General features: G+C 39.5%; 1 protein-coding gene across 1 annotated transcript in view; it reads right to left on the bottom strand.

The window, feature by feature from the left end:
• Positions 1–15,072, bottom strand: part of obscnb (obscurin, cytoskeletal calmodulin and titin-interacting RhoGEF b) — a 368,207-nt gene that overhangs the window by 149,190 nt on the left and 203,945 nt on the right. Inside the window, exons 67-70 of the mRNA XM_078423526.1 lie at positions 11,881–12,147; positions 2,032–2,307; positions 1,482–1,754; positions 47–337 (exon numbers count right to left, since the gene is read on the bottom strand). Of these exons, the coding sequence (XP_078279652.1) occupies positions 47–337; positions 1,482–1,754; positions 2,032–2,307; positions 11,881–12,147 (1,107 nt within the window). The remainder of the gene's footprint in view (positions 1–46; positions 338–1,481; positions 1,755–2,031; positions 2,308–11,880; positions 12,148–15,072) is intronic.

Below are 15,072 nucleotides of genomic sequence, written 5' to 3'. Positions count from 1 at the left end.
TAAAATAATGAAGAACATGCAACTGGTATGCATTTGCAATTCTCACCCAGCAAAACTGTCTGTGGCAAATGAACAGGTTCACCAACACCAACACAATTCAGAGCCGAAACCCGGAATCTGTATCCAGTGCCTGGTTCCAGATTCTCAACAGTGAACTCTGTCTCTTCAATTGCTTTTGTGTTACATTGCAACCAGCAGTCACTGTCATGAGGTTTCATCTCAACATGATAGCCTTGTATAACACTGCCGCCATCACTGAGTGGTGGAAACCAAGATAAGGTGACAGACTGGTGGTTCTTTCTGACAATCTCTGGATCTTCAGGAGGATCAGGAGGACCTATAGAGGTGAGTTAGAATCATTATTACCTTGAGTTCCTGAAACGATAATTACACAAGTAAAATTCAAAATAATATATTAATTGGTGAATATAAAATATTGCTATCACTAATATGAACAAATTGCATTTGATGGACAAGCTATCAAATATTTTGGAATGCACAAAAAGCATCTTAAAATAATTGCCATAAACACATTTTAAGACATTTTAAGACATAGACATAGACACTACACTTACAAATAAACCTATAAACTATAATTAAACTATAATTATTAAACTCTCTGCATAAAAATATCTTGCAGCCAAGAATGTCTACACCATATTCTAGGAAATGAATTTTTATGTAGTGGTAGCTACATATAAAGCTACCTGGGATGCTGAGCATTTTCATCATATTCTGTTTTTATTCAGACTTTACTTCTGCTGCCTAGATTTTCATGCTTAAATCTTTGAACTATTTAGAGATTTCAGGATTGAAATCATAGTATTACCATTTTATAGTTATGTATTTGGAATTTTAACCAATCAATTACAAATTGGCTAAATTATTTGCTGCACTTCTGTCATTTATTTTGTTTCGTGATCAGTTGTATGCCTAATTATTATACTGTTGACTGCAGTTGTGATGATGAAAATACAAAGTAAAAGTAATATATCTCTTCTCCATTGTCCCTGTTGATATTTTTAGCACTAAACAAGCTTGCTAATAAGCACAATATTAAACTGTCAAGATCATTTAATTTAGTCTACACCTTATATGCTTCTTTCATATAATTAAAAGGTCAAAATTTAATGAAAATGTTTAAATGCCATATTTTTTAAATAGCATCACTTTATTTTTATTTTCTGACCTTTTTTTCAGTTTTATTTTTGAGAGAGAGAGAAAGACAGAGAGAGAGAGAAAGACAGAGAGAGAGAGAAAGACAGAGAGAGAAAGACAGAGAGTAAAAAAGTAAATTCCACTCTCATTTCATGATGCAAATCTGCAGGATCACAATTTACAAAACTGAGTGAGTTACAAAGGTTCACATATTAGGGAGTCAAACAGTTCAAACACTTCAATCAGAAACCTCTGGAATAAAAGGAGGAGTGCAAAGTTTCCATTTTTCAAGATTTAACTGATGGCAATGTCTCATATCTTACCAAGAATAGCTAATTTTGCTGAAGCAATGACATCTCTTGAAGCAAATGTTATTTCTCCAGAATGAATAAATTGGGCATTTTTCAGAATGAGTTTGTAAATGTTTCTCTCTGCCTTTGTTTCCCAGTGCTCATTAGTTACGATATCAGTTTCATTCAGATACCAGCTCACATCAGTAATAGGAACCACTTCGCTCAATACACATTCAAATTCCGCATGATTTCCTTGCACCACTTCAGTATCTCTCAAAGTGTTTAAAATGCTAATATGCCATCCTACACATGAGAAATAAACACGTAGGCATCAAATAAAATTTACATTGTAAAATATGTAAAATAGGCAAGCAAGTTAATGAATAATCAATAAACTATTTAAATAGTAAATCGTCGGAAATGGAATCGTAAACATAAATAAATGTTCAGCATTGTAATGTTTTAACTACTTGGAAAGAACCAGTATTTTTTTTGCTCCTATTGCTGTAATTATTAAAGATAACTTTCAGGTGATTATTTTATCCCAAGAAAAAATTTACAACATGAATACTCTTCTTACCTTTAACATTTAGATACGCTGAGGACATGGCATTTCCAGACATGAAGCTCACTTGACAACTGTCAGATGGAATTAAGTTCTTTAGGAGTAAGATATGTCGTCTTCCAGCTTCAAGAACTGCTGTTTCTAGGTTTTCAGTTTGTGTTATGGGGACATCGTCCATCAGCCACTTATAATAATGTACCTCCGGTCTGGACAAGGAGCATTCAAACAGAGCTTCACCACCTTCCACTGCATCTATATTCTCTAGTCCTTCAACAATATCAGGGTGCTTTGCTAATTAAAAGAAATACAGCAATTCAAACCATTATTTTTGGGGATAGTACATTAGGGTGACAATGGTTTTATCTTTAAAATCCATCATCTTTTAATACCATACCTTTTAATCAATCATGTTCCTCAAAATGAAGGATATTTGCAAAACTTGGAATTTGTGCCTCACTGCTAAGGCGGGCATTTTTTGTCCAATCCTGATTATGTTTGAACTGAATGGCTTGCTAGATCATTTAAGAATGTAAATCATTTAAACATGTAGGGTGGGCCCAGGCAGGATGCGCTGAATAAAAATACCTTCACTCTGTCCAACAATGTATCTCAGGACCATTCTCAGAAAAATACTGTGCATATCATTTTTATATATATACTGTCTTTCACTCGTCAGCGATATCTTAGGAATATTTTTAAGTTTGTACCACACCAGGGCATCTTTACCCTGTGAACTAATCCTAACTGTACGATACAGATATTAGATCACATAGCACCCAATTTTGTGCTATACTTAAACAAATTAATCTTGTCCTAACAATCATTCCAAATGAATTGTGGACTTGGCATTTCTGTCACTGGGAATGTTAGTGCATTTGATGTTCTTCTGGTGCCATTCATGCAGCAATAATATGACAATTTATGCAACCCTCACTCACTCAATTCCATCATTTCCCTCATTTCCATCCATATCGGCATAAATAGAAGTCACTGCGTGGAATCGAAACTAATATTGAACATTAATGTTACATCAAAAAGTACATAGAAAATCGAACACGTTAGCAGGCCCTTTAGTCAAAGTTGTCTGTGCTAAACATCATATCTATTTAAGCTACTCTCTTCTGCCTGCACATTATCTATATTCCTCCAATTCCTGGTAATTCATATGCCTTTCTAAAAGCCTCTTAAATACCACTATCGTATCTGCTTCCACAATTACTCCTGCAGAAAAAGAAAAAGAAAAGGGACCGACCACTATCAGTGTAAAATATTTTACCTCACACATCTCCTCTCACCTTATTGATATGCTCCCTAGTATTTGACATTTCCACCTTGTGAAAAAGGTTTTGTCTACCCTATCTATGCCTTTCATAATTTTATACTGAGGCCTCCCCTTAGCTTCTGACACTCCAGAGAAAACAGTTTGTTCAATCTCTTCTTATAAATAATACCCTAATAAATGTAGCAGCTGGTAAACCTCTTCTGCATCATTTCCAAAGCCTCCATGTCTACTGTAATGGCTGACCAGAACAGCAGACAATACTCCAAACATGGCCTAAACAAAGTTTTATATAGACGTCTTGGCTCTTAGTCTCAATGCAGCAAATGATGAAAGCATGCATATCATACACCCTCTTTGCCAATCTACCTACTTGTATTGTTAATATCAGGGAGCTATTGACTTGGACAACAATATCCCTCTGTACATCAATGGTGTTAAGGGACCTATAGTATGTAACTGTCTACTTTTGCCTTATACTTGATCTCCCAAAGTGTAACATCTCATACTCATATGGATTAAACTATTCTGCTGCATCCTTGGACTGTCTTCTTCACTGTCTCAGCTCCAGCATTTTGCGTTGTCTGCAAATCTACTATCTAACCCATCCACATTTTCATCCAGGTAATTTATATCTATCACATGCAAAAGAGGTCCCAGCTTTGATCTCTGCTGAGCACCACTGCTCACAGGCATCCAGTGTGAATTACACCCTTCCATCGATGGGTAAGCTAGTTCTGAATCCAAATTACCAATCACCGTGGATCCCATGCATCTTACTCTTCTAGATCAGTCTACCATCATGGAACCTTGTTAAATCCCATACTAATGTCCATGTAGACAACATCCACTGCCCTACCCTTATCAATCACCATCATTATTTCTTCAAAGAACTATCAAGTTTGTAAGTCATTATCTGCCCGACATGCTGACTGTCCTTAATTTGCCCAAATGTAAGTAAATCATATCCCTAAGGATCCTCTCCAATAGCTTTCCAACCACAGATGTGAGGCTCAAATGCAACTGAACCACTGTACAACAAGTATCTCTGTGTTGACTGCTGGCAGCAATCTATTAGGGAAGGCATCCTAATGGCAATGACAATGCACAGATCAAGGATTTCAGCACAGGTGTCAAAGAAATGCCTATCTGCACAGAGTTTTGTGTCATACTCTTCAGTCACATCACGTCTTACCTGGACCTCCATGAAAACCAATGCACATGCATGCACAGATCTTACAAGGCTATCATCATTGAGATACTTGAATTGCAGGTAGAAGACCTTTATTCACACTCTTACAGCTGGCCTGCTTTCTCCATTTAGGTCAAGGCCAATAAGACTGTTGCAAATTGTCACTGCAAGTTTTTCCCATTTGATGCTGTTCATTAATGTAGAGATGAGGAATGAGTAAGGAAAATGTGGCATCTCAGACAGTGGGAATTAGTCCTCCAGTCATAAAGTTATACAGTATGAAAACAGGCCATTCAGCCCACCGTGTCTATGCTGATCATCATACCCATCTACAGTGCCCTCCATAATCTTTGTGACAAAGACCCTTTATTTAATTATTTGCCTCTGTATTCCACAATTTGAGATTTGTAATAGAAAAAAATCACATGTCGTTAAAGTGCCCATTGTCAGATTTTAATAAAGGCTAGGAAATTACAGCAGTGTTTATACATAGTCCCCCCCATTTCAGGGCAACATAATGTTTGGGACATAGCAATGTCATGTTTCGTATTTTGTTGCATATCCTTTGCATGCAATGACTGCTTGAAGTCTGCGATTCATGGACTTCACCAGTTGCTGGGTATCTTCTCTGGTGATGCTCTGCCAGGCCTGTATTGCAGCCATCTTTAGCTTATGCTTGTTTTGGGGGCTAGTCCCCTTCAGTTTTCCCTTCAGCATATAAAAGGCATGTTCAATTGGGTTCAGATCTGGCTTGGCCACTCAAGAATTGATCATTGGCCACTCAAGAATTGATAATTTTTAGCTTTGAAAAACTCCTTTGTTGCTTTAGCAGTATGTTTGGGATCATTGTCTTGCTGCAGAATGAACCGCAGACCAATGAGTTTTGAGGCATTTGTTTGAAATTGAGCAGATAGGATGTGTCTATACACTTCAGAATTCATTATGCTACTACCATCAACAATTGTATCATCAATGAAGATAAGTGAGCCAGTAGCTTCAGCAGTCATACATGCCCAGGCCATAACACCCCCACCACCGTGTTTCACAGATGAGGTGGTATGCTTTGGATCTTGGGCAGTTCCCTCTCTCCTCCATATTTTGCTCTTGCCATCACTCTGATATAAGTTAATCTTCTCATCTGTCCACAAGACCTTTTTCCAGAACTGTGGTTGCTCTTTTAAGTACTTCTTGGCAAACTGTAACCTGGCCATCCTATTTTTGCAGCTAACCAGTGGTTTGCACCTTGCAGTGCAGCCTCTGTATTTCTGTTCATGACGTCTTCTGCGGACAGTGGTCATTGACAAATCAACACCTGAAGAGTGTTTCTGATCTGTTAGACAGGTGTTTGGGGATTTTTCTTTATAAAAGAGAGAATTCTTCTGTCATCAGCTGTGGAGGTCTTCCTTGGCCTGCCAGTGCCTTTGCGATTAATGAGCTCACCAGTGCTCTCTTTCTTCTTAATGATGTTCCAAACAGTTGATTTTGGTAAGCCTAAGGTTTGGCTGATGTCTCCAACAGTTTGATTCTTGTTTTTCAGTCTCATAATGGCTTCTTTGACTTTCATTGGCACAACTTTGGACCTCATGTTGATAAACAGCAATAAAAGTTTCCAAAGGTGATAGAAAGACTGGAGGAAAGACTTAGGTGCTGAGAGCTCTCTTATACCTGCATTAAGGAGGTAATTATTACACACCTGAGCAATTACAAACACCTGTGAAGCCATGTGTCCCAAACATTATGGTGCCCTGAAATTGGGGGACTAGGTACAAACACTGCTGTAATTTGTACATGATGAAACCAAAATGTATAAAAATGGCCTTTATTAAAATCTGATAATGCGCACTTTAGCCGCATGTGATTTTTTAAAATTACAAATATCAAATTGTGGAGTGCAGAGGCAAATAAATAAATGATGGGTCTTTGTCCCAAACATTATGGAGGGCGCCGTATATTAATGCCACTTGCCATCATTAATTCCATACCCCTCTGTGCTAATTCCATACCCCTCATCCAAGTAACTGTCCAGATATCCGGTCTATTCAATCTCTCTTCATAATTTAACCCTCTTATCCAGAAAACATCACTGTGGATCTTTTCTACACCCACCCGAACTTAGTCACATCTTTCTTGTAGTGTGGCAACCAGAACCGCAATACTCCAATGCAGAATAACCAACTTTAGTAAAACTGGAGCATAACGTCCTAACTCTTGCACTTAATGCCTTGGCTGATGAAGACAAGTATGCCATAAGCCTTTTTTCACCAACCTGTCAGCAGCAGACTGCTGCATACACCAGAATCTCATTTGCAAAATGACATACACGCTCATTTTTCACCACACTTCTAGTCCACTTATGACATTTTGCAAATAATATTCTGGTACTCGCAGCTTCTGGGAGTGCTCTGCTGTATAAGCTCAAAAGGTGTGAAGACTTCAGCTTTATGTCCTGCGTGTTGTACAACTAAGAAGTCTGAAGAGAGCAGCTGGTGTCAGCATGCAGACCTTAAGACCCAAACTGAAGAAGGGCAGGAGCAAGAAGAGTGGTAAGGTAACCAGAAAGGTTATTAAGGGTTACCTCTTCAAAACAACAGCCTCATCTCTCACCAGAGTGAAGGAGGAAGACATTTGATTCCAACGGGAATAAACGGATTCATAATTCTTATATATTTTAACAACATTGGAAGTAGGCTATTTGACCCATATTATTTAAGCCTGTTCTCGGGCTATTCCCATTCTGGAATCCCATTCCATAATCAATCCCATTTAACACTAGTTACAGGGAATCTTTTCCAAAAATGCTTTCTATATCAAAGACCCTAGTCCAAACTAACAATCCTCTCCAAACTCTAACCTTCATCACCCCCAGAATTCTCCAGGAACCAGCCAAGGATGCCAAGTTAGGATATAATTCTCTCATCTTCCTTTGCAACATCCCCTGCATTGATCATATCACAGCATTGAATGAACTCCAAATCCAATTCCTGAATTGGAGTATCACAATCGTTTATTGGTGTACATTTAATTGTATTCAGAAAATTTATTTCTGCAATGGTAAGATCCTACGTAAGTCATGATTTTGTGGAAATTATGAATTCTGCGATATCAAACATCATTTTTTTTGGCTTGGGCCATCAGAGCTGTGTGCTGCTCTCCACTCCCCTCAGATATTGTATTTGTTCTGACTGAAAAGAAGAGCAAGATGGTGGAGAGATAGTGAGGCAATGCCAGCAGGGTACATGTGAAGGGATCAGCATGTGGTGGCCCATGGCAGAGAGTGGGGAAAATGGTGAGCATGGTGTGACGCCTGCAGGGATTTTGGGGTTAAGCCAAACTCATTGGTTAAGGGCTTTGGTGAACTGGTAGAAGCTACTTCTTTGATGTTTCCCAGTCTAGATGTGAGAAGGATGAAAAAGCCTCACCCTCCGGGTTGTCTGCCAAGTGCCCCTCCCCTAACTCTACGGCACTTGCTGAAGAACAACGGATGACAACTGAGGAAGACCATTGGCTGTTTCTCAAGGCAACGCCATTCATTATTGGTCAGCATAAAATTGGTCAGCATAAAATGTTTGTTAAGTGCATATTCAAATTAAAAGACAAAAAAATAAATCCACACTCAGCAGGGCTGGAAGCATCTCTGGAAAGTGAAGCAGTTTACATTTCAGGTCAAAGATCCTTTAAATAAAATGGGATAGTGAGAACATGCTAGTGAAAATCAAACAAAAATGCAGTTGTTGGATATCTAAAATAAAAATAGAAATTGCAGGAAATACCCAACAGGTCAGGTTTAATCTAAGGAAAGAGGAACGGAGCAAATGCTTCAGGTAAATGAACATTCATCAGAATCTGGAAGGAGACAAAAGAAAATCATTTAGCTGCAGGGAAGGTGGAGGATATCTCTGATAGGATGAAACCAGAGTAATCAAGGAGATAACACACAATAGAAAATATAGATGGAGTTTAATCTGGACAAGTGTGGGATGTTAGATTTTAGGAGATTAAATGTAAGCGAACGGTAGGGCTCTGAGGAGCATTGATATAGAGGGGTATTCCGTTGCAAGTCTATAACTCCTAAAAAAAATTATAGGATGATAGAGATGCCATTTAGCATCATCATTGTGGAAATTAAATATAGGCTGGACCAAAATAATGTTGCAACAGTATAAAACATTTATGTGCAGTTGTGCACATGTGCAGAGTACTATGTGCCGTTCTGGTTGTTGAATTACAGGAAGGACATGGAGGCTTTGGAGAGGGTGCAGAAGAGGTACACCAAGATATGGGCACAAGAAACTGCTGATGCTGGAGTCTTGAGCAAAACACAGTGTTGAACACAGTCAGCAGGGCAACCAGTATCTGAGGTGGGAAATGGATGGACCATGCTTCGGGTTGGGTCCCTTCACTGACTGAAGGAACAACATCTGAAGAAAAGTCCTGACCTAAATCACTGTCTGTCCATTTCCCACCTCAGGGTTTCTGCGGCAACAAGTGGGATTCAAGGATGGTGTGTTGCCTCCCTGGTGCCAGGATCCAGGACGTCACGGACTGAATGCAGTGCATCCTCAAGGGTGAAGGTGAACAGCTGGAAGTGGTTGTGCATTTCGGCATAAACAATGTCAGGACGAAGAGGAAAGATATTTTGCAGCGTGACTTTAGAAAGTTCGGAAGAAGGCCGACAAGCAGGACCTCTAGGGTGGTTATCTCCGGTTTGCTTCCAGTTCCTCGTGCTGGTGAGGGCAGGAACAGGGAGATACGGGACCTGAATGTTTGGCTGATGAGCTGGTGCAAGTGGCAGGGATTTAGATTCTTAAACCACTGGAATCTGTTTTGGGGTTAGGGTGGATTGTACAAAAGGGATGGGTTGCACCTCAACAGGAGGGGAACCAGCATTCTGGCAGGCAGATTTGCCACTGCTACACGGGTGGTTTTAAACTAAATAGTGGGGGGTGGGGGTTTCAAATGGGATAGACAAGGATGGAGTTAAAGGGAAAGAGAGTATAGGAATAATTAAGGAACAACCCAGAATTAACGGGACAGAGAGCTCACAAAGCAATAGGAGAGAATGGCCAAGTGTAATAGGAATCGACGTGGAAGCTGAGATGAGCAAAGGATTCAAAGTACTATATATGAATGCGCGAAGTATAAGAAGTAAAGTGGATGAGCTTGAGGCTCAGTTAGAGATTGGTAGGTTTGACATTGTGGGATTACAGAGATGTGGCTGCAGAAGGATCAGGACTGGGAACTGAATATTCAGGATTATACGTCCTATAGAAAGGACAGGCAGGTGGGCAAATGAGGTGGGGTAGCTCTGTTGGTGAGGGATGGAATTCAGTCCCTTGCGAGGGGTGACATTGGGACTGATGATGTAGAGTCAATGTGGATAGAGTTGAGGAATTGTAAAGTAAGAAGACACTAATGGGAGTTATCTACAGACCCCCAATCAGTAGCCTGGATATAGGGTGTAAGTTGCAACAGGAGATAAAATTGGCATGTAACAAAGGTAACGCCACTGTAGTTATGGGGGATTTCAATATGCAGGTATACTGGGAAAATCAGGTTGGTTCTGGACCCCAAGAAAGGGAGTTTGGAAAGTGCCTCCGAGATGGGTTCTCAGAGCAGCTTGTACTAGAGCCGACCAGAGAGAATGCAATTCTGGATTTAGTGTTGTCCAATGAACCAGATTTAATAAGGGAACTCAAGGTAAAGGAACCGCTTGGAGGTAGTGACTATAATGTGATTAGTTTTAATCTGCAATTTGAGAGGGAGAAAGTTAAACCAGGAATGTCAGTGTTGCAGTTGAACAAAGGGGACTATGAAGGCATGAGAGAGGAGCTGGCCAAGGTCGAATGGAAAAGGATCCTGGCAGGAATGACAGTGGAACAGCAATGGCAGGAATTTCTGGGCATAATCCAGAAGATGCAGGATTGTTTCATTCCAAAGCGGAAGAAAGATTCTAAGGGGAATAAGAGGCAACTGTGGCTGACAAGGGAAGTTAGAGATGGAATAAAACTAAAAGAAAAGATGTATAACATAGCAAGGAGTAGCGGGAAGCCAGAGGATTGGGCAACTTTCAAAGGACGACAGAAGATAGCAAAAAGGGCAAAAAAGATGAAGTACGAAGTGAAGATGGCCAAGAATATAAAGAAGGAAAGTAAAAGAGAGTTAGATAGAGCTCTAGGGGTGAGTGGAATCAAGGGATATGGGGAGAAGGCAGGCACAGGTTACTGATTGTAGATGATCAGCCATGATCTCAATGAATGGCGTTGCTGGCTGGAAGGGCCAAATGGCCTCCTTCCGTACCTATTTTCTATGTTTCTATGTTTCTAGGAGAACCAGATGACATAGGTTTAAGGTGAGGGGAAAGATTTAATAGGAACCTGAGGGGTAATATTTTTACACAAAGGGTGGTGGGTATATGGAACGAGCTGCCAGAGGATGTAGCTGAGGCAGGTATTATCGTAACTTTAAGAAACACTTAGATAGGTACATGGATAGGCCAGGTTTTCAGGGATATTGGCCAAATGCGGGCAGGTGGGACTAGTGGAGATGGAACACGTTGGCTGGTGTGGGCAAGTTGGGCTGAAGAGCCTGTTTCCAAGCTGTATGACTTTATGACTGGCACCAGGATAGGTTTGGATCAAGGTCTTCTACATAGCCATCGAAAAAGCAGACATAGTTTGAGCACCCTTGGTAAAATGTTTGATTTGTAGAAAGTGAAAGGAATCAAAAGAAATGTTGTTCAGGGTAAAATCAAGTTCTTCCAGGCCATCTGCTCAAAGCCATTGGCAAAGCTCCTGTTGTAGATATGCATTATCAATGAATTTAGCATTTCCATCCTGACCTTCTTCAAATGTATCTTTTTCAGAAATTCATGCCACCGGCTTTATAAAATATACCCCGATGATGCTGGCATATCTGTGAATTGTTTACTTTTATTTAAAATTGATGTCATCAAGAAAAATCATTTTGAATGCTCTGCTACTTTGGAAACTAAAAATATAAAGGTTGATTATCACAAGATGCACTTGGGCAGTTTAGTGTTAAGATGGGTTTTAAAATATATAGCAAAAAAGAAATAAGCAATAAATGCAATTCCCAGAGGTTAAGATAATTATGATCATCAGTAACTTTATAGATAATGAAAGTAGTTAAAGGCTGATGATGGGTTAGAACCAAACTCTACAATGATTTTTGAATTAGAGGATAAGAATGATTAATTAAAATACTTAGTGGTTAAATGATTCCAAGGCTAGTTTTTTGAAGTCTATCATTTTAAATTTCCATTAATAATGATCTTTATATGGTTTGTTAATCTTCTTGTAATTTTAAAATTATGTTAAAGCTTTAGCAAATGCGCTTTATATTGTGGGAAGCATTACATTTTTTCAGGGCTCACCTAGAACACTGAGCACTGCAGCAACCTTTGTTCCAGCAGCTTCACATGTATACATCCCACTGTCCTCTGGGGTGACGTCACAGATTTTCAGTTTTGCTACATTCCAGTCTTGGTCAATAATTATGTGATGACCATCAGGCAGAATCTCTTTGTCATTTCTTCTCCACAGAGCTTTGACTGGTCTGGAGTACTGACAGATAAACTCTGCTGTGTCATTTTCCTCTCTAGTAACATCTTCCATTTCGCTTACTACCTCAACCGCTGGATCTGTTAATCAATATGCCATAGGAGATTCAGCAGCAGCACGAAAAGAAATTCCAATAGTTTAAAGATTATTATCCTTATTTTAACAAAATACAAGTGGGATCAAGTTGGTATTACACCTAATAGCATTTTGATTTTTCAACTGATCAGATGATGGCTAATTACATCATGCTGGTAGACAGCAAACTGCCATCAATAAAATTTCATCTTTCAAAACTCACAAATAAGGTTAAAGTTAACCGTAATATAGCTGTAATACCAATTTCTATGAGGATATATATTTATTATACTGTAGGTGATAAATATTAGTAGATGCCTACCTAGAATCTTAATTTAGAACAAATAAAACATCTGTTTGAACATATTCAGTTTCTCCTATTCAGCCACTGATTAATCCATTAGAATTAAATACATGAGCCAATGTGTCCTCAACCAACCCAATCTCAGTGCAGTCCTGAGTCAAGCAAGTCTCTGATTTTCATACTACTTCCATGTAATGCTGCACCTCACCTCCAACAAGCTCCCTGCTGGACTAATCTACATGATAAACAAGAAACTCTAGGACCAAGGTGAGGATAATCTGTCAAAGTGCAACCCACAGACAAAACTTGCGTACACATTTGTTTATCGGTGGAGCTCTTAAGTCATCAACAAATCATTCATTAAAGCATTTAAGAGAATGGGTTTTACACTTTACAAAAGTTTTCTTCTAATATGCACACTGCACATCATTGTTCTCATAAAAAAATGTCCCCGATACTTCCCATATCTTAGGTCCCACTCAGCTAAGACAGGCATTAACAATGAAATTCATCAATGCCTTTGGTGTAGCAGCATGTCTTTAGCTATTTAAGGAAGAGTATTTAAAGATCAAGACCTTAAATTCAGCATTTCGCTCATGATTTACGGAGTGGTAAAGATCCTGGTATCCCTGTATGTCTCTGAGACATAGTCATCCACTTTAGAGCACTGGAGAGATACCATCAATGTTGGCTCCACAAAATCCTCCAAATTCATGAGTAGGATATTGAATTAACATCAGCATTCTATCCTCAGCCAGTATCAAAACATGTAACAGCTAATCATCCTTCTGCGCTGCATAATAGAAATCAAAGGACTATTATGAACTGGAAGAGCATCTCCTGATTTTTTCAAGTGATCTCAACCGTATCTGCTAATTTCTTTACTTCTAGAAATACGTCTACTGATCTTAATTTTATCATAATTTTAATCACATTCTTTGGAATTATTGTCCAAATTTTATTCCTCCTTGTTAAAATCATTCCCTTCTTGCTCCTACCTTCCGAGTTCTTTGCTCTTTGTACCAGTATAAACCTGTTTCATACCAAATAATACCCAGTAATGAAGAAAGATTAATAAGAAATCTTGCCGTCAAAGATCCATCGGAGATAGTGACTGTAATATAATGGAATTCTAAATACAGTTTAGAGTGAAAACTACAGAATTAAAATCACTGGCATCAATTTAAATAAGGGTAATTATTATTGCATGAATGTGCAAATGTCTCAGGTGAAAATAAAATAAAGGACAGGGTAAGAGAACAGTGGCAAATATAGCAAAAAGCTGATCGATAACGCTCAACAGCAATTTATCATAATTGGAAAAAGGGATTCCATGAAAAAGAAGCACAATCGGTGGTTAGCAAAGAAGGACCTATATGATGCAAGATGTTAGCAAGAATACAGCAAGAAGCACAAAGTATTCATTATGTCATGATGGACAAGAATTAATTATAGAAAGGAATTTTCTATAGACCATGTCATTCTTGGAAACCTTTAAAAAGTAGCAAAAGACCCCAGAAAAATGTACATATCACTGAGTTCTAAGCAAATCCAAAAATGACCTGCTTTTTCTTTAAAGTTTACCTGGCCTGAGTATGTGAATAAATGTGGCAAACAATTTGCACACAGTCATCAAATGAATGATTGGCTCATTGTTCTTTTTTCAATTATTCCACAAGATGCTTTTTTAGAACTTCAAGCCGTTTTGGCCTGAATCTTTTTACCTGACAAGGGAGGTGCCATGGTAGTCTGGCACGCTGACCTCTACCGTGCTGAGGCCAGGCGACAACTCTCAGACACCTCCTCCTACTTATCCTTGGACCATGACCCCACAGACGAGTACCAGGCCTTAATATCACACACCATTTCTGATTTCTTTACTTCCGGCTCTCTGCCCTCTAAAACCTTCAACCTTATCGTTCCCCAGCCCTGCATGGCCCGATTTTATCTTCTCACCATAATCCACAATCAGAACTGTCCTGGCAGACCCATTGTTTCTGCTTGTTCATGTCCCACCGAATTAATTTCCACATACCTCGACATCATCCTATCCCCCCTGGTCCAATCCCTCCCTACCTATGTCCAAGACAACTCACACGCTCTTCGACTCTCCAATGACTTCCTTTTCCAGATCACCACTCCCTCATCTTTACTATGGGTGTCCGTCCGGTCAGTCGACACCTCCATCCCCCACCAGGAAGGTCTTAAAGCCCTCCGTTTCTTCCTCGACCGCAGAACCAGCCAATTTCCATCTACTAATACTCTCCTCCGCCTAACAGAGCTGGTCCTTACCCTCAACAACTTCTCCTTCGACTCCTCCCACTGTATGTTGTTTCTTTTTTTTTTCCTAATCAGATGTGCAGCACTTTGGTCAACGTGGGTTGTTTTTAAATGTGCTATACAAATAAAATTGACTTGACTTGACTTGACCTCCTCCAAATCCGAGGCGTAGCTAAGGGCACTCGCATGGGCTCCAGCTCCTGCCTCTTTGTAGGGTACGTTGAACAATCACTGTTCCAGACGTACATTGGCCCTATCCCCGAACTCTACCACCGCTACATTACCTCCTGCACCCATGCAGAACTCACTGACTTCAACTTCACGACTAATTTCCATCCTGCACTCC

Source organism: Rhinoraja longicauda, chromosome 2 (genome assembly GCF_053455715.1).
Source record: "Rhinoraja longicauda isolate Sanriku21f chromosome 2, sRhiLon1.1, whole genome shotgun sequence".
NCBI lineage: Eukaryota > Metazoa > Chordata > Chondrichthyes > Rajiformes > Arhynchobatidae > Rhinoraja > Rhinoraja longicauda.
The sequence above is the reverse complement of the archived record's forward strand: the minus strand, read 5'-3'. Positions and strand labels throughout refer to the sequence as shown.